The sequence below is a fragment of the Plectropomus leopardus genome, chromosome 13, assembly GCF_026936395.1.
Source record: "Plectropomus leopardus strain MGB_pleo_1.0 chromosome 13, ASM2693639v1, whole genome shotgun sequence".
Lineage (NCBI taxonomy): Eukaryota > Metazoa > Chordata > Actinopteri > Perciformes > Serranidae > Plectropomus > Plectropomus leopardus.
In genome coordinates, this window is record NC_142188.1 from 2,914,214 (window position 1) to 2,934,672 (window position 20,459).

General features: G+C 38.3%; 1 protein-coding gene across 6 annotated transcripts in view; it reads left to right on the forward strand.

The window, feature by feature from the left end:
- nckap1 (NCK-associated protein 1) overlaps positions 1 to 20,459 on the forward strand; it is a 44,840-nt gene that overhangs the window by 3,328 nt on the left and 21,053 nt on the right. Inside the window, exons 2-12 of one of the 6 annotated variants that reach the window (XM_088086566.1) lie at positions 6,175 to 6,192; positions 9,800 to 9,820; positions 13,102 to 13,212; positions 16,101 to 16,193; positions 16,293 to 16,349; positions 17,207 to 17,349; positions 17,528 to 17,618; positions 18,824 to 18,961; positions 19,215 to 19,263; positions 19,353 to 19,509; positions 20,303 to 20,359. In XM_088086566.1, coding sequence (XP_087942692.1) covers positions 6,175 to 6,192; positions 9,800 to 9,820; positions 13,102 to 13,212; positions 16,101 to 16,193; positions 16,293 to 16,349; positions 17,207 to 17,349; positions 17,528 to 17,618; positions 18,824 to 18,961; positions 19,215 to 19,263; positions 19,353 to 19,509; positions 20,303 to 20,359 — 935 coding nt within the window. The remainder of the gene's footprint in view (positions 1 to 6,174; positions 6,193 to 9,799; positions 9,821 to 13,101; positions 13,213 to 16,100; positions 16,194 to 16,292; positions 16,350 to 17,206; positions 17,350 to 17,527; positions 17,619 to 18,823; positions 18,962 to 19,214; positions 19,264 to 19,352; positions 19,510 to 20,302; positions 20,360 to 20,459) is intronic. The other 5 variants (XM_088086567.1, XM_088086568.1, XM_088086569.1 and 2 more) reach the window with 5 other exon arrangements.

The window sequence follows — 20,459 nt, forward strand, 5'->3', positions numbered from 1 at the left end:
TGCGGTAATTAGTAATCAGCAAAAAACAGCACAATAAAATGCTTTTTTTTTTTACTTTATATGAACACATTTGTTTATTATTCTCTGTGTGTAAGTTTATAAGACAGTATGAGCAGTCAGACACAGTCACTGAGATTTTGCTGCTGATTACTCTTCTTAGTACGCCCTTCCTTTCCTCCCTCCTTCCTTCCTTTTTCTTTCTGTCCGTCCCATCATCTTCATATCTATCCTTATCTGCCTCATAAGGCTTCAGAGTACATCCACCCTGAAATGCTCTTCATGTGTTTTTTACACTTTTATTTTACCTTGTGATATAAGAAAACTCACCAGCATCCATTAACGACTGCTTCCCAAAGCTAGACATGAAAGAACCGGGACAGTAATCTGTGCGACAATCAGAGCGCTCCCACCGGACCCTCAATTGCAATTTTGAGTCAATTTTTAATCTTTTTAGTTATAAAATTTGTGCAAAAATTCCCTGCTGAAGTGCTCAAAAAGTTGCTTAATTATGTTTTTAATGAAAACACAGGTGACCAACCTGGTTGTGTTGTTTCTACCTTTGGGAGAAAGTAACTCATGCTCACTAACGGTAATATTACCATCTAAAAATCACAGCAATGTTCTTTTCCATTTGAAGCATATTCACTCATTACACACCATTGACTAGCTGCAGAAAACCTTAAACACTGCTCCGTAAATTTTCTGTAACCGACACCTCAATTAATCTTGGCTGAGTGGCATTAAAGTTTTTGTTTGCTGTGCTTATCTTTCAGCCAGTGGACCTCCTAACATCATTTTTTGTCTTGCACACAGCGCTTACAGGGTGTTTATTTTCCTTAACCTCGCTTACACTCAGATAATCCCCACAGTCTCCTAAGCTAGGGTGCCGTTTGTCACGACTACAGTCAAAAAATATGTGTGAAAAGTAAGTAAGGGGTTAAGTTACACACAGTGACATATTTTTTTTAACTATAAGCAGTGTGATCTTGTGCAGCGTTATATGTATCCACAGGATGGATACAACAACACAAACACCTAAAAAATACTGCAGTCCGTGTAAAGCCCTGCAGCAGAGAGCCCTTTTGTAAAGCTTCAAATTATTTTTTTAAATTAAAACAATGCAAGTGAGATGTTTTTAGGATGGAGCTTATTTGGATCAATTTTTAGTAGTTTTTGAAAGTACTTTTTAGTGGTATAAAGGACCCAGACACCAAACCAACATCACAGCGGCGATGAAAGCCACCTGCTGCGTCGTCTCTAAAAAGTTGGCACATTAACACACTGCAAAGGCTGCAGCCAGTGACCAACAAACACGTATGTTCTGCGCCTGCATGAGAGGAAATAAAGTCTCCATACCAGCAGACGACGGTCGTCTGTAACCGTCATTCAAGAAGAGAAGCCAAAAGAACGTCTTAACGCTACTTAGCCAGTTAGCACATTGATAACGCAGCCGATACTGAAAGAAGGGCTGCACCGATTGGTTATTTTTTCTTGATTAATCTTACAATTTATTGATTTATTTTTTTGATTCGTCGACTAATCTAACAACTATTTTATTGAATATTTTTAAGATTTTTTAAAAACCTGATTTATAAATCAATTAATAAAAAATGAATATAAAGACTTTTCAGTGTTTTAATAATTTAATATCATTTTCTCTTAAAAAACTGATAATAGTGGTCTATTTTAAAATAAGTCTAATTTCCATGTCGCTGCTGTGTTATGATAGAATTTTATTTTTCAGATGCTTAATCAGACAAATAATGGACGTCAAACTCAAAAGCATTGCAGTGACACATTAATTTAATCACTGCATATTACAGCAGCTATTTCCCTGAACTGGAGAAACGGTGTATTTTCTGAAGAACTGGACTTAAAACGTGTTTATGACTCGGGCTGGGAAATATAAAGACTTTATAACATCTTGAGATATGAGAATACATATCGTCTTAGATATTGGATATTGTTTTATCGTGATAAAGAATAAATGGTGTTTTTTTCCCCTGGTTTTAAAGGTTGCATTACAGTAAAGTGGTTTAATAGTTGGCTCTACCCTCTTAGTCATTATGTCTACATCACTTCTAACTACATAGCAGATCAACAATGGAATTGCGTTAATTTTTAAGTACCAATAGTCATTCCTACAATGTTATTACATCAAAGAGGGAATTTGGTTAAAAAAAGTGACATTCGATTCGGTCTCCCAGTTCTAGCATTAATTAAGTGCTTTTGAGGAGATTTAAAAACATCAAGGTATATATAGTTGATCGTGATATAGCCTTAAAATATCATAATATTATTTTCAGTCCATATCGCCCAGCCCCAGTCATGATGAGCTGAACAGACAAGCAGAGTGATTTTATTCACTGATGAGCTCCGCCGTCGCTCTCACTGATTTAACGAGCTTAATCACTGATTTAACAAGCTCAATCACTGATTTAATGAGCTAAATCAGCAGAAAAGATGCAGACTAGCACCAATAAAGGTCGTCAGTGCGGGAAACCGTTAGGGCGATGAATACTCATCGACAGCCCAACATTGAGCGACAGTTGGCTTGGTGTGTGAGGGCCTGAACGCCCCTCTCCTGACATTCATAAGAATTTCCACCTTAGCTGTAATAATCATATTTGAATAATCTGTTGTTAAATTACCAGTTGTTTTTTGTAAAAGAGTTTTTTTTCCTTTTGCTGGACAGTCAGCAGCTCTTTTTTAAGATGACATCGCCTTTTCCCCTGTTTTTATGTCGCACCAGTTCAGTCTCCACTGTCTGCCGGTTCACATTTTTACGGTCGTATAATTTTGTTTTTGATGATGCAGTAGTTTGTGTGAGATCAGGATTTTCTTCTCCTGGCTGTGTGGTGCCAACATTTCCTCTGCTTCATGCTGCACACTTAACAGCAGCTGTTTTCTGATCAACAAAATCTGCTGTCTTCTTTTTGTTGCCCAGAACACACTGGAAAGTGTAGCCTCTACGGTGGCTCTGAGGGGACAGTAGCTGCAGTCACACATGAATAATTACCTAAAGGGAGAAAGAATTCGAGTTTGACATTTAATGAAGGGCAGCACTGATTACTCGGGGCATTTTTACCCCTCATTTTTAATTTCAAGGGCATTTCATGAGCTGTTAAGGGCAAGTTGCCCAAGACCTCCATAAATTTCTCACGGTCTGAATGGCACATTCCCCCGGGAAATATGCAGTACAAACTGAATTTATCAGACTGTTGGCACATTTAATATTATTATTTATTCTGTTTGATGTGAAAAGACAAAAGTCGGAGTGACCTGGATAACAAATGTGCAGTGGTGCCATTGAGGGCTTTGAATTTTGCAGGTTTTCTTTGAACGTGAAGATTTCACCAGGTGCTCAGTCCTCCTTTTTTGGGTGAATTTACTCTGTCAGTGAAATCACCTGTTTTTGGTGTTTGGTTTGGATGAAAACCTGCTGCGTCTCACCCCGCCGTGGCATCACTGCACATCTGTGGTTTAGATGGTAGCAGGCTTCTGTGGTGGAAATGTTTGCTGAGGGATTCCCTTTTCTCATCCGTACTCAATCAAGCAGTGTGACTACGCATAAATGCATACACATAAATACTGAGGAATTTCTGTTATGTAATACACACGATTGCAAACACAATGAACCAGTTGGTTTAAAGCAGAGTGGGTTAATTACTGGAAAAATCAACATTGAATATTTAGCAGGCAGGAATTAAATGAGAGTAAATTTTTAATCCATATTTGTCAAATTAATTCGGAGGAGTTTATTTGAGTGAAATATGACTGGAGTGTGAGTAACACCCGTTTTGCCTTGCTGTTCTTATTCCTCTTTTTGGTCTGCATATCAAGAAGTAACTCATCAGATAAGAAACTGGACCAATTAACAACGTGTAGTTAATTGTTCATGCTAATTTAACACTTTAGCATCATTAACTAACAAAACATTTGTCAGAATTTAATGTTCAGGCCACTTTAAAGCAAAATAAGTGGCCAACAGCATTTTTTTCAGAAACCGGGCCAAAAAAAAGATGATAAAAGCAAAGTTTGATCAGAGGCATTAGATCACGTTAACCGCGTTATTTTTCTTGCAGAACTATATCCTTACCAGAAAACAATCAGACAGATTGCTCTAATTTCCTCATCATAGGTTTTAAACACCTGTAAGAGACAACATGATGAGTAAAGATGCACCAGTAAGATTTTTCCCCCCTGATATCAATTCTTTAACACTTCAGCTAGTACCAATGACATGTTTCCTGATACCGATTTATTTTCTTTATTCATATAGTTTATTTGATAGGGACTGTTACAAACAGGCTGAAGTAACTGATGTTTCACATATAGAGATTATAGCTGATGCTAGTTTCCAGCTTCTGTCTGGAGTAAGGCTTTTAGTAAAGAAAAATAAAAATGAAGAGAAAATATGATGGTTATATACAATAGCGTACATGTATAAAAGATGATATCGGCCTAGAAGATTTAGAAGTGTAGCTTGACACAGACTCACAGAGCCATTATTAACCGTCTGAGACTTGAGTTATGAGTTTGCTCCCAAGGGCTTTTTTCTTGACCCAGTATCTGGCCCCAACGTCAAGCCACATGTTGTCAAGTCCTGCTCGTGCCACTTCACCACCAGACGCAATCCAGATCAAAGTTTGGGCAATGATGAAGAATACCATGTAACAGTACAAAACAGGGCTGCACACAATTAAAAAAAAAAAAGGTTATTGTGATTATTTTTGACAGATATTGCAATGGTGACATGAGTTACAGTTTTAGAATTGTAACTTTTGCATTTCATTCTCAAAAACCCCATTAAAATAAAGGTGATAGGATTGTTGCTGCAATCAAGCACATTGCCTTAAATGTGGAAAATGATTTCTAGGCTGAGGCATCTTTACATTAGTATGTTGTCACACTTTAACCTTCATCAATAAATTGCACCTCCAAATGCGTAGAGCCGGGGCCCCGTGTGCAAAGGCTACATCGCATTGTCGCATATGTTTTGAATAACTGTGCAGCCCGACTAAAAATGTGTCCAGCTGTAGAAATTTGGCAATACCATTTCTGCCAGGGGAGCTATTCAGATGAGGCTGTGGAGCAAATCAAGGCTTGGTTCTCGCATGATCTCACGAATCCAGCTGCCTCGCAAGGTGACACAATGTGAGCAGACAGGGAGGAGGATAGTGAAGATTTGAATACAGAAGCCACTTGAAATGATTGTTTTCATAAACCTTAAAGCCTCCTTTTATATGAATTTAAGTTTTACTGTTTCTTGATTGTTTTCTCACGAGGCCGTTTTTTTGTGTGGAAGTTCCAAACAAAAGAGAAAATGATACATTGTGATGAAGTAAGCTATGGTTTCAAACCATTTCCTAATTGAGTTTATGGAAAATTGTGATAAATATTGTGTGATATTACATATAGGCTACATAATGTTAGATTTTTGCCATATCTCTCACCCCCACCCAGATCCAACCGAATCCCTCTTCAAGTGCCAACTCAGTCCTTCTGGAGTACAGCTCTCTACAGTATAAATAAATAACTCCTGTTGCTATATGTCCACATAAATATGACATGATAGATTCAAACATGCATCAGAGCATCACCAGCGATGAAGCGCCTCGTGCTTCAGCGACTTGGGAACGCCGCATTGTCAGTTACTAAGCAACAGCCATGGAGCAGAAATGTGGAGCAAATATTGCAGCCAGTGAAAACTGCAGGGGCCAAACTTTGTCTTCACACTGTTGTGTATAAGACCGGGGCGCCGCTGACAGCCGAGTGTCAGCCATATTATTTCAGCTTCCACACACTCTTGAAATGGATGTGTTACTTCAGTGAGTGCGTAGGCAGGGATACTACACTTTGTGTTCCTTTGAAGACAGTGTGCGCTAAAACAAGTGTTAATATACTCACATGTCGGCGCAGCATGTGTTGTTGTTTATTTTTTTTATGTGTTGTGTTGAAAAGAAATGCCAGAACGGCTCTCCTTAACTGAACTCTCAGATATGCAGAACACACGTGTGTGACAGCAGCTGTTTTAAGACATGCATGTGTGTGTATGTGTGTTTGTGAGCGAGTGTGTAGACCAGTGATCCAGCAGTTTGTCTGGGTGGGCTCTTTGTTTTGATTTCTTCTCTTCTTCTCTCCGTTCCAATGCTTCCCCCCTCTCCTATGCAGCAAGGACAAGTTTGGAAGGTTTGCAAAGTTTATCACCTTCCACTGATGAAACCCCCTTCACCCTTCCTCACCTCCCTCCTCTTCCTCCCTCCCCTCCCCTCCTCCTCCTGCTCCTGGCTACCTGTACTGATCTGTTGGTCCTCTCCTTTGTCCCTCACTCCTCCTTCATGTTTGAATCTGTAATGCTGAGAGTAAGGCTGGGCTCCATTCACTGTCAGTTTAAACAACCCCAAATGGGAATTTAGAGTGTTATTCATTTGCATTATAAAACAGAATTTACATTAGTTTATCTGAGCTTTATTTTGTAAGAAATACACTTTTTCTTGTATTTCAGATTCATTACCGGGCCAGTTTATTAGTCTGCAAAGCAAAAGCTAAAACTGGATTGGACACAATAATTTGTGAATACCAGAAATGTAAAGCAGCTAAGTCAACACTTTTGAGAATGGCATGTAAATGTGCCAGTTTAATCTGTACTGCACCGGACAAAAGCCCCATTTACACTGCCTGGTCAAGGTGGAATTATTGTGCCGTTGCGCTGCTTCGCTGTTGTGTATAAAAGGTACAGTCGCAGAATTGGGGGACGTAGACGTCTCACCTTTGAGCTGGCGATGTGAGGTAGTAACAGCGCTGAACTGAGGTTCATGTAAAAGGATGGATTCATGGGCGTGACAGATGTGGTGTTTTGATAGCGTGATAATGCGAGCGACCCACCGCGGGAGATTTAAAAAGCAGAACAGAAGAGTTCATACTGTCATGAAAAACCTGGAAAAGTCATGGAATTTATTTTCACAAACCTGTGCAATACCACATTATGTGTTTAAGGACCGCCATAAATTTGAAAATCGTGTTTTTATTTTTTATTTTTTAAATTCTAAAAAAATTTTAAAGAAAAAAATTGCTTTTGAAAAAGAAATCACCAAAGAACTTTTTATAGAAAAAAATGCTAAACTGTTTCCTTTAAAAATTGCAAAATTTAAAGGGAAAAAAAGTTCTCTTTAGAAATCATACAAAAAATATAATAAAGAAAAAACATCACCAATTTTTTTTAAACAAAAAAAAAAGCCTATGTGGCTATAATATAGTTATATTTAAAAATTAAATTATAATCCTGTTCTGAAGTCATTTTTTTAAATAATATGTTTCAAATTATTATATAATAAACTATATACACTTTTTATAGACTAAACTATTATATAGTAATAATAAAGTACTGATGATGCGTATCGATGGTCTTGAAAATTGGACATGGATGTCATGCCCCTCACTGCTCTTTTGATAAGGCGGTGCCGGCACGCTGTCTAAAATCACACACTGAAGTGGTGAAAAATGCAAAGGCAGTTTAAAAAAGTGACTTTGTAGCCGCCCTTTAGCATGATCTCTGTGTAAAAAGTGCTAAAATGAGTATATTTTTTAGAAAGCATGGCTCCAGTGTAAATCAGAGTCCCCAGAAATAGTCATTGTTCCATCTGAAAATTACAAATATGGAAGATGTCTATTTAATTTTTTTTTTCTCAATGAACCATAGCAATGATACATAGGAAGGTTACATTTAGTTTATTGGGACAATATTTTTCACTCTTTATTAGTAGCTACCAACTAAGCGCCACTAAAGCACTTATATTCTTGTCTTTGAAGAAAGTCCTCTTTATAAATTAACTGATTTGGCTTTCGATTTATCAGTTACGGCTGCATTATGCCAACAAGCTTTTTTTTTCTGGATGCCGGTTTAATCCTAAAAAGTTTTTTTTTTCTGAATTAGTTTCCAAGTCCGATAATGCTGACAAATGCAGAAGGATGAGTGAAGATCGTCCTGTTGCCAGCAGGCAGTCCAGGCAGTCAGCCAGCTCTTAGTTGTAGTGCCTCTCTAGTGCTTCTGTTCCTAATCACGTGAAACCATCCTTTCTTTGGAGCTCTTTTATTTTTTTTCTCTTTTTGCGGCAGTTAATCCCTCCATGTGAAAATGAGAGAGCTCACACTGAGAGGAATGACGGACAAAAACTAATTCATCTCAGCGAGGACGAGTGTGTTTTGCGTGGTTTACGGAGACTCTGAAGGATCACTATAAAGGTGCCGTGGGGTGTTGGGATATTTCATCCAGTAATGAGTAGCAGTAATTAGTTTTCTGATGTAGGTTTTCCCTGGCCCAGCGCTGTCTAGTCCAGGGTCCCCTGCCATATGTTGCATTGCAGGGACCCTTTGAGATGCTCAGCTGTTAATTGCTGCCCAGAGTGGAGAAATGATGGTGGAGGCGAGACTGAGGTCTGTTCTGGTATCCAGGCAACAGCTCCCTTACTCCTCCATGACCACTACTGATTCTCAGCTTATTCCCATGCCCCGTCCCTTCATTCACTGCGTCCTTCCCTCCGTCCATCCATCCTTCCATCAGCCCCCACCCCACCCGAAACCCAGCCAGCCAGCTTATCGCACTAGCCACCACCAGCACTAATGGACAATGCCACGCCATGTAAAGACAGGAAATGATCTATAAGTCTTCATGCTTTTGTCCTGTGATGCAAAGCAGCTACATAGCCAATTCTGTTTTGTTTTTTGTTACCTCTGATAGTATAATAACAAATAGTAGATGAGTAAGTAGTTGAAATCAACATGTGAGTTGCTGCAATGGCTATATCTACCAAAATAGTAGATGCTAGTGAAGTAGAAACAAGGGTTTTCATGTTTTAGCCCATTAATTACAAATTATATATAGTTTTTATTATCAGCAATGATCTAAAACAAAGGTGTTTACATTAAATGTTTGTCAGTGTGTTTGGTAATTGACTTTTATCCTTCAGCAAAGCCCTTTTTACACAGAGATCGTGCTATTGGGCCACTGATGATCCCTTCTCTGTGCAGAACTTTGCATTTTAATACTGAACTTTTTTTATTGTCTTTAAAAATTTACAAAATTTAAATTTAGATAAAGATTTAAATAAAGGTGAAAATGTTTTCTTTAAAAATTGCCCAAAACTTGTAAAGAAAAAAAAGCCAAATTTTTTTTAAAAAAAGAAGAAAATTCACCAATATTTTTTAAAGAAAAAAAAGACTATATGGCTATAATACAGTTTTTTTTTTTTAAATCTGTTTAAATCCTGTTCTGATTTCATTATTTTTTTGATAATACAAATTTCAAAAAGCTAATATATAGGAAGGAAAATGTTTCAAGTGATTGTGGGAATTTCTGATGTCTAACCTAATATCTAAGATTCAGTTTAACTCCATAAACTGTATTATCATAAACCAGATGATTAGAATAACGTGATTTTAAGTTGTTTTTTTGCATTATAAAAGGACGTTGTTGGTAGCTTACCCACAAGTCTTGGATGTTGGAGCTTCCGACAATCATTTGAACGCACCGACAAGTAAGTAATAAATCAGTTACGTTTATTTTCAGGGTTTATTTATACGGCAAGATTTACAAATTAGAAAAGAGAGCACAAGAGCAACAACAAATGTTTGTACAAGAAGGTTTTCAGGCTCAGATTTCTAATAAAGTACGTTGTTGACCAAGCTTAATGCCTAAAGAGCAGCTGTTTGGGCTAAAACATGGAAAACTCTTGCACAGTCTTTTAAGTCAGCGTACCAATGTTGTGTTATAACCGGACAGTGTTTTTTTGCTCTGCAGTTCCCCGGCGTGAGTCAAAGGGTAACTACACTTCTAGTGGCCACTGTAGAGTTTAGTGTGTTGTTTAGGGTTAGGCTAGTGGTGTGTTGTCACCCGAAGAGCACTGTGTTAGCAAAAACAACACGGCTTGTGCTTTTGCAACTGCATGGATTTAACAGTCACATCTTGATTCCTTGCTTCTCATTTTACATCGTTAAAATTCAGTCCGCCTCTTGCACACCTGCACAGATTTTCTCTGCTGTTAAGTAAACACTGCGTGACATTGAGCACCGACGCCCGTTGAAATTGGAAGTCTGGTCAGGTGTGAGAGAGGCTGGCGCAAGGAAACAAGCTGAGACTTGAGGTCCAGTCTGTGTCATCGATGGGTTTTGAAATCATGTTGGTGTTGTATGTTTTTCTGTGTCACCCCTCCTCTTCCCGAGTGTCCAAGTGTTTTGTGTGCGAGACCCTGCAGTAGTAGGTGTGTTTTAAGACCCAGCTCTACGAGAGCTCAGCATGCCTGTTTCTGGTGTTTTTAGTGCGTGAACTAGCTTCAGCTCACAGACTGAACACACAAACTGAACTGGGTTTTAGATAGGAAGCTATTGTGATATATATATTTAGTTGACTTTGATTGCAGGGTAAGCTGTGTTTTTTTTTCTTAATTTTTTTTTTAACCTGCCAGGATAATTTTTCTAGTGAATTTACCCTCTGAAACTTGGATGGACATCACTTTTCTCGTACTGCATTCAGACACCTTTCACAAGTATTTAAACCTTTGAAACTGAGAGAAAATTGGTTTGATTTCTATTGAAAACATGGGAAAAAGCCGATGAGGAACTTAACAAGAAATGTCCTGCAAATTCCAAGGAATTAGTAGAAGCTGGGAAAAAAAGTTCCAAAAACTATATTTATATTTTAAATTATTTTACAGAAATATTATAATTTTAAAGATTTTTTGTGTGTTTTGTCTGTAGTGGGTTTTTTTTTTTTTAAATAATTTTATTTTTTGCTATTTTTCAGGCTATTTTAATTTTCTTGTACTTTTTACTAATTTCTTCCCATGTTTTTTAAAAAGAAATTAGGCCAATTTGCCCAGGTTTGAAAGGGTTAAATCTATGTTATACCTGCACCATTTTGCATCCCATGTCAAATTCCCACAGATGCAAAGTGGCAGCAGACGTGTTTCCTCTTAAACGTGCAGTTCGGTCATAGTCATAGCTTAGCTTATTTGTAAAATTAAAGGGTTAAATCCTAAATTTTTTTGCACTGATCTCTTTGTGGCTTTATGGTTTTCAAGCCTGTGCTGATCCCACCCGTCAGCAGTGCGGCATGTTGCACTTGGGATCACAAAATGTGACTGCAGTGATTTTTTTTTTGTTAAAGTTTTGCGTAAAAATCTCAGCTGCAACGTGTCGACAGAAACAGTTCTCAGGCTGCGTCTCATCACGTGCTAACACCCGGGTTGTCAGTTACCTTGCGTGCCTGTGTGAACCAGCATGTGTTGCTGTTTTGCGGTTTCATTTTGCACTGGCTGATGCTGAAAATGATTTTTCGCGCCATGCAAACTGAAATCCAGGTTTACGGTTGTGGTGCTGTTAGCTGTGATGTTACTGCGGGTTAGAAACATTACATTTACAGCATAAGCATTTTGTGTCATAGATTTTATTTGTGATTTTGGTAACTTCATGTTAGTTTTTATGGCTTTTCTAAATGTGTGCTTCCACTTTCTAAAGTTAAACCTTAAACCACGAGGAACTGAATCCTCAGAACGGTCACTGACCTCTTCTGGGATTGTTCCTCTGCGTTGGCAGCCAACAAACTTTATGCATTCACTCTGTTTATGGCACATGCATGGACCACATCTTCCTCACCATTCACTAATACACTTCCCATAATGCATGAGCGCTGTTTGCTTCCTGCCAGAGTCAGGGCAGATAGGGACTTAGATGAATAAATTTGATTATTTTGCCTATTCAAACAATAAAAGGACACTCTGTAGGTGTAAAGAATATAGCTGCATAAAAATCTCTGACCACTTCTCTGTCTCTCTCTAAAATCATTTCTCTCACTTCAGTTCTCCCTCTTTCTCTTCCTTTTTTTAATTCTTCTGTTTCATTCAGCCCCTCCGTCATTTGACCCGTCCATCACTCTGCCCGTCATGCAGTGGAACTAACCAGTGATGGCTCAGAAACACTTCAGCTGGAAACTGAATCCCTCTCATTACCTGGGACTCCCTCAGTGGTTCTCATCCGTTCTGTGATTTGTGGATAACTTAATGACATTTCTGGATGATTATATAAAGCTAAATCATTACAGGCTTAGATTTGTTTATAAACTTGAGGTGAGCGTAATGAGGGCCAGCAAAAAAAGATTTTTTTATCAAATCAACGTTTCTGTGCTCAGCTCTGTGATATCTCTCCACAGCTCAGCAGTTGAGAACCACTGATCACTTCAGGCTCTTGTTCAGTCTTTTAGGACAGTTGAAGCTGGTTTATCCAAACCTGAAAACCAAAAACCACACACTTCCCAACTTAATTCAGCAAATTGGAAATCCACCCTGTCGATTTTTTAACATTTTTGTCAACGTGCATCTCAATTAGGGCTGGCGATGTGAGCTAAAAATTATATTGCAATATTTTTTAGGCTATATCATGATACATAATATATAAAGACAGAATCGAACATCGCAATTTTTAATTTTTTTACTTTTTTTTACTAAATTCCCTCTTTGATGTGACAATAATGTAGGAATGACTATCAGTACTTTAAAAACTATGAACACATCCATTTTTGATCTGCTATGTAGATATTAGTGTTGAAGATATAATGACTAAGTTGAGAAAAGTAGATAATTTTTCTGAAATGCAAACACAAAAATCTGGAATAAACACTTTTTCTCTACATCATGATATAAAAATGTCTAATATCTAAGACGATATATAGTCTCATCTCGATACAATATAATACCTTTGTATTGCCCAGCCCTAATTTTAATGACAGATTAGTCTGCACTGGTCACTTGCAGTCATGTTTGTGTGTGTTGGTTTTCATGTTTTGAAAATGCCACTGGTCCGGAAACTTCACTAAATGTCAGTGGTGTCAATATTTCATCCACCTGAACCCCTCCTCACATCCCGGGCCGGGATAAACCAGCTGTCACTGTGAGCTCCAGATGTCCCCCTGGTGATGACCACACATCTAACATGCCTGACCATGAGCAAAGACAGTGTTAGATTCTCAGTCTTAAACGTAAAAATGTCAGCACTTTGATTTTTGGTTGTTTTTTCTCTTCTCACGTCTTCTTCTCCTCTTTTCTCCAGGCATGTGGCGACCCCAAGGCGAAGCCCTCCTATCTCGTTGATAAGAACTTGGAGTCTGCGGTTAAATTTATTGTCAGGAAGTTTCCTGCTGTGGAGACACGGAACAATAACGTAAGTGCGCCTGCATGTGTGTCTGCAGTGTGTTTGTGTGTTATGAAGAGGAAGAGAATGAAAGATTTCCGTTAACCGTGTGATTGATTTAGCTTCAGGTGTGAATCTGCAAAAGCTTACGCAGAGTTAATTTTCCTGCGTTAAGCACCTGAGTTCTTCAGCTTCACTAAAAGGTTTACAGTCTAGTGGATTAAAAAATGTAGCATACATTATTATTATTATTTTTAATACAGAAAATTATGAAATCATTTTTATTTTTCATCCAAATGTTTGTCTATATTTTTTGGGGCTTTTTACGCCTTTAATGTATAGAAAAGACCTAACGTGAACGGGTCAGAGAGAGGGGGGGGGCGACATGCAGCAAAGGGCCGAAGCCAGGATCGAACCTGCGGTCGCTGCGGCGAGGACACACCCTCTTCACATGGGCCGCCTGCTCTAGCCTCTGAGCCACCGGACACCCCTGATATTCTCATTTTTAATGATATAGACGGATTTGTGCTCAGTTTACTTTGATGGACACATCATAAACAGAGTTTAGCCGTATAAAAAATGACCAGGAAGTTTGTCACACTTGTACAAATATCTTCAACAAGACTTAAAATAGTTTCACAGAACATGTTGCATCTACATTTGGTTTAGAGTATAGAGTATGTGTGTGCATGTGTGTGTGTGTGTGTGTGTGTGTGTGTGTCCAAGAATGAGTGAACTAAACTGAGTCATTGCTCATCAAGTGTTTCTTTCAGCTTTACTTGTTAGCTTGTAGCTTCTGGCTTATGTGTTTATGTCAAACTGTCATTTAGCAAACAGCGTTGTGCGTGCGTGTGTGCGTGCGTGTGTGTGTGCGTGTGTGCGTGCGTGTGTGTGTGCGTATGTGCGTGCGTGCGTGCGTGAGAGAGAGAGTGTGTGTGAGTGTTTGAGTGTGGAGCTAACTGCTTTATTTAGTATAACTGTGCAAAAATTGTCTCTTACGTTGTTTTCTGCTTTGTTTCTGTGTTTGTTTGTGTTTTGCATGCTAAACTTGGCTTATTCCGGACTTGTGCTTTTTGGTAAGTTTTTGTATCTAAGTTCCTGTAACTTTTGTGTTTCAGTTCAAGTTTTGTAATAATGTTTTTTTTGTACCTGTTTTTAAAGCTATTTTTGGAGTGTGTTTCTTTTGCTTTGCTCTGCTCCCCCTCCTCACTGCTGGCAGCGTTTTTTACTTTCTCTCCTTCATCCACTGAGTGACTGTGTGGCTGGTTAACTAGCTGGTTTGCCAGCTGGCTGACTGCTGGTTTGTTAGATGGCTTGGTGACCGACAGACTGGCTGTTTTAAGTGACTGGCTGACTGCCTGCACCAAGGAGTGTCTCTCAGTTTATTGTCTTTTCCAAATAATTCTTAGTGATTGGTCTGTGTCGGTCTGAGGTCTTTGTCTGCCTCCGTCAGAACGCAGTAACACCAACTTTCTGGAAAAAAGGGCAGAAAATTCAAAAAGATCCACTGATCCACATTATCTTTGGCTTCATTTTTTGGTGGAGTGACAAAGTTTTGAACTCCTTGGTGCAGCAGCAGTGTCACACACTCCTCACACTTGTCATTTCTTACACTTTTTCCCACTTTATCTTGTGTACTTTGCACCGGTTAAAGTTACAGTTCTGACAGCTTCAGGCTCGTTTGCATTTACATGCAGTTATGCTTAATTTCTGTCATGTAAATAAAAAGCTAAGGATGATGCTTTCACACTCTGTATTCCAGCTTGTTAAAAGATTGATTAGACAATCTTTTCAAGCTGATTTTTTTATTTTTTATCTAAGTTTGGGTTTTGAGAACACATTGCATCCCTAGCTGAACTTTTCTAGACTTCAAGAAGCACAGAAGCAGCTTTTGTCTTCTGGTGTTTTGTTCACTGATTGAATTTCCTCTCTCACTTCTTTCCTTCAACTCTGACTTCTTGAAAACGCAAATCAAGATTTTTTTGGGGGGTTGACTCTGGGTTTGCACCGATAGTCAGATTTTACTTTGGTCAAACATCATTCACTTGTTCATTTTTTGCAGTCTGGAAGCTGAAATACAAACAAAAGCGGCTTTTTAAAAAAGCATGCAAGACTGATTGATTCTGTTTTATAAACCTGAATAATTTGTTTCGAAGAATTGGGTAAAAATTTGTAATTGAGCAAAATAAAAAATGAATCTTAGTAAACATAACCGACTAATGTCAATGCATCAGTGAATCCCAAAAAAATCCAAATGAGTGAAATGTTCTACCAAAGTAAAATCACTTCAAATAGGTTTTTAAAGCTTCCTCTAATTTCTCTTTTTAGTCTAGTTATCTGTGTTTCTCTCTGTTTGTCTTCATAAAAGTGTTTCCAGCTCCAATATCACTGAATTATTCAGTATCTCATTTATATCAGTTTGCTCTTAATTTAGTCAAAATGAAGAGAAGCTGTAATTAATTTGAACAAGATACTATAAACTGTATTGATCCCTGAAGGCAAACATAGTAATTGGATTTTTTAAATTATGTTTTTTCTACAGTGAGAGATTAGTTGCAATAACAGATATGCAGATATTTCTCACTCCAGCTTTAAAAGAAAAAAAAAGTGATGTGGAAGAAAATTGTCTCTGGAGCTTTTATTAGAGCATAATGACTTTTGAAGAGGAAAAAAAGCTTTGAGTTGGTAAATTTTGTAAACTGTTTTTTTCAACAACACTGAGGAACATATCAGCCCAGATTTAGAGCAAAGAAGCAAATTTTAACATCCATAAAATACTTGCTAAAAGTCAAAAAGAGAGATACAGTAAGTGATAACATGAGCTTTATCACCGCAGTCACAGTAAACAGGTTTTACTCTTATAAACTTTTACATTTGGTATTTTTTAGTAACTGTGTGTATTGCTGCCGTGTTTACAGCAACAGCTGGCTCAGCTGCAGAAGGAAAAGTCTGAGATTCTGAAGAACCTGGCTCTCTACTATTTTACCTTCGTAGATGTCATGGAGTTCAAGGTAAAAACACACACACACACACACACACACACACACACAAACAGTACATTGTATAATATGGTGGCGATTCTTATGTATATTGACTCTTTGTATCCTCAGGACCATGTGTGTGAGCTGCTGAACACCATCGACGCCTGCCAGGTCTTCTTTGACATTGTGAGTGAAAAAACCCTAAATAAGACTCTCTTTGCTCACTTTATTATTTATTATAAACATAATGTGATAATGATAATGTGTTATTAGCCTGTATGTTATCAGTGGTGTTGAACTGGACTGAATTATACTTCAGGGTGTTTCTGAGGAACAATTATCAGAAACACATTTTAATACAATGCAGTCCAGTATGTATGAGCTCAATAATAAAGATATAGTTAAACATGTCTGTGTCAGCATTAACCAAATAAAACATCACGATCTTCCTAAATATTGAATTTGAATTGGATTATATTAAACTGCACAGATGTACCTAATGAAGCAGAAAAATATTTTAAATCTTTTTTTAATAACTTTATTTCTGTTTTTTAAGAAATTATGAAATCAAGATAAGATGTTTGTTAAGATTAAAGAAAAAAATGTTGTATATTTATAGTTTTATTGCACGAGAGAACAAATTTAATAGACACAAACGCATCAAGGCATGGAAAAATATTTCCTTTAAAAGGTGACATGAAGTTTCTTTTGTTGTAACCACAAAGTTTTTTAAGAAGTAAATCTCTTTTTCTCTTCTTTCATATTCCCCTTTACTTGTGTTTTGTTGCTGTATTAAAGAATATTACTGACCTTTTCTTTGAGCTTTCACCTCTTTCTCTCGTCATGTCGTGTCACACTCGATCTTTATGCAGCATGGGGAATATTAAAGAATATTTACTCGTGGCTTCCATGTCATTGATTTTGGCTACACATGATGTTTTATCTAATGCTTTCCAAACTGCAGCTCTCATTGTCATTTTTCAGCTGAAGAGATTTTGTTCATGAAGAAAGGAGACATTTTTTCTCTCGTTGTTTCCTGTCAGACGGTGAACTTTGACCTGACCAAGAACTACCTGGACCTGGTGGTGACTTACACTACTCTGATGACAATACTGTCCCGCATCGAGGAGAGAAAAGCCATCATCGGACTGTACAACTACGCCCACGAGATGACGCACGGAGCCAGGTGACCGAAACACGCCGTGTTGATGAGAGAAAAGCCACAGCAGCGTTTTAAAGCACTTTAAACACTGTAAACTGTCTGCAGGGCGACCTGTTCCTGTCTGTGGTCTCTATGGTAACCATGTTACTGTGTGTGTGTGTGTGTGTGTGTGTGTGTGTGTGTGTGTGTGTGTGTGTCGTAGTGACCGGGAGTACCCCAGGTTGGGCCAGATGATCGTGGATTACGAGAACCCGTTGAAGAAGTTGATGGAGGAGTTTGTTCCACATGGAAAGGTAGGAGGACTGCGCCCGTGTTAATATTCAGAGGTGTGGTCTTTGATTTTTTTTTTTAATTTGACTTTCTTACAGAAATTTTGCCAAGTGAACTTCTGAGTGGTTGAAAAAGTTCACAGTGTGACTATGTGATATGACCATTAGGTGCAGTTCTGGGAAATTAAATACCTCTATCAACATCGCAGCTATTTTCAGAGTTGACTTTTGGTGTTTTCACAAACTTTTTACACAATGAGAGTTCTGACAAATAATCTTCAGTACAGTGGATGTAACGACTAAGGTGTTAAAGGCAAATATTTTAGCAGTTTAACAGTCTGATGACATAACTTAACTTTAATGCGGCCTTTAAAACCAGGAAAAGACAACAGTTACAATATCATCATATCCAAAACACAAGATTATCTGGTGTCATATCACAATATGGATATAATATGGACGTATTACCCATGCTTCCTCTAACTCGATATTTTGACAGTGACTTCAGATACACTATTTATGGGAAATCAGTTCTTCTTTGCAAGTGGCTTCACAGTGCATCTTGCTGTGTAAGCTGCTGTTTCAGTACAGCCAAGAATTGATTCCCAGGAAAACTGTTTTACTCGGGTGAAAATAACTTTAAAGTGTATCAATAAATACGTGGTATGGGATCAGTGCGTAGACTCCTGTGCGTGCTGGTACGTGATCCAGCATTTTAGGCATTTTAGATATCCGCATCAGTAGTGGAACAACTTAACTTGACCGTGGTGGAACCAAAAAATATTACCTGCGTCTGTCCACAACTTTTGGAAATGAAAAATCAAACAAGTGTGAATTCGCAATAGCTGTGACCTCCAAAACAAATTTCAGACTCCGTGGGCAAAAATTCTGGCTGCAAGACGGTGGGGCAGTTTTTGTGGGCCCGCTGACCATCCACCGACAAAATAAACTGCAGAGCTGCTGGTCGCAACTATAAACAGCGAGTCGCGTCGTACCATGCGGTGGAAACGCAGCGTTAGATCAGTCAGTCAGAGGGAAACTATTTTCTGCTCTGAAACTGGGAGCTGAAGTCTCGACTTAATTAAAGGGAAAATAAAGTAATGTGGTGAGAATCTTGACACCTCCACTGCAGTTGTTTATGCAGACTGATGCAACACTCTGACACATAGTGATCAAATAAAGTGCCAGAAAGCTCACCTCCCTTCTCTTCCCGTCTTTCTCTCCTCCAGTCGCTGTCAGACGCGTTGATCAGTCTTCAGATGGTCTATCCCAGGAGGAATCTGTCCGCTGACCAGTGGAGGAACGCCCAGCTGCTCTCGCTCATCTCTGCGCCCTCCACCATGCTCAATCCTGCACAGTCAGACACTGTTAGTATGACGACTGCATTAAACCCCGATCTGTGGTCCGAGGGGAATGTTTTAAATTAAATGTCAAGAAGCTGCTCGTGTTTCAATATTTAGTAATGAATAATTAAACTGTAATAAATTAAAAACTGTGGTGGTAGCCAGAGTCTGAGCTTTCACATGTATGTGCTCAGTAGTTTTTTCTGTTTGATTTAACTGTAAAACTGTGAAACCGCGTCCCGATGATCTGATCCTCACCGCGTGTCTCTGTCTTTAGATGCCGTGTGAATACCTGTCACTGGACACAATGGAGAAGTGGATCGTTTGTGAGTGAAACGGCCTCCCACTCATCCAACCACTGATAGTTTTTGTCTTCTAAATTGCACTCAGTCATTTATTTGTGTTCTCTCTCCAGTTGGTTTCATCCTGTGTCATGCGGTGCTAAACAGCGACGCAGCGGCGTTGTCTCTGTGGAAGCTGGCTCTGCAGAGCTCCACCTGCCTCTGTCTGTTCAGGGACGAAGTTTTCCACATTCACAAGGCTGCAGAGGATCTGTTTGTGAACATCAGAGGGTAAGAGCACCTATATGTGAAGATGCAAACTATTTTTAATACGGAAAGTCATTTATTTTATGGAAAAATTCCAAATTTCTGCAGATTACAGCTTTTTAACAGCCAGATTTTATCAGTTTTATATGCTTGTCAATTCAGCGCTTTGAAACTTGAACAAAATGGTTTGATATCTTTCGACATGAAGAGAAGGCACTAAACAACTTAACAAAAAATGGCCCCAAATTTAGCAAGAAATTAGTTTTAAAAAAAAAAATTACAAGAAAATAAAGAAAAAGAAAGAAAAACACAACACGAAAAGATCTTAGATGACCTTAAGAAAGGGCTTAAAAAATATATGTAAAATAAAATGTATAGAATTTTTGTAACAAAATTTGAAATTATTAACTAAGAACTAAAAATGTAGTTTTCTGGACATTTTCCTCCATTTTCTTGATAATATCTAAAAATCTCCTTATGGCCAATTTTCAAGTCTTTTTTTTTGGCGACGTGCTGGACATTTCCTGGTTAGTTGCTCATTGCACTTTCCCACGTCTCTTTCGTAGTCCCTGAGGTTTAAATGCTTGTGAAAGGCGTCTGAATGCAGCAAAACAAAACCGATGTTGATCTAGGTTCTAAAGGGTTAATATAATATATAGTTTTTGCACTGTTGTGTCGACAAAACAAGGAATTTGAGGATGTGACTTTTGCCTTGTGTTCAACCATATTCTCAGATAGCAGAGAAATAAAATGAAAATACATTTCTCAGTTTGTCTCAGCTCTTTTAACACTTCCTCTCTGCTGTGTGTTTTTTCAGGTATAACAAACGTATCAACGACATCAGAGAGTGCAAGGAGCAGGCCCTGTCTCATGCGTACGGACTTAATCTTTATATGAATCCTTCTGTTGCATCCCAACTTGAATTTTCATCCAGTTTTTCTTTTTGTTTTTCACACACAAACCATATTTCACAT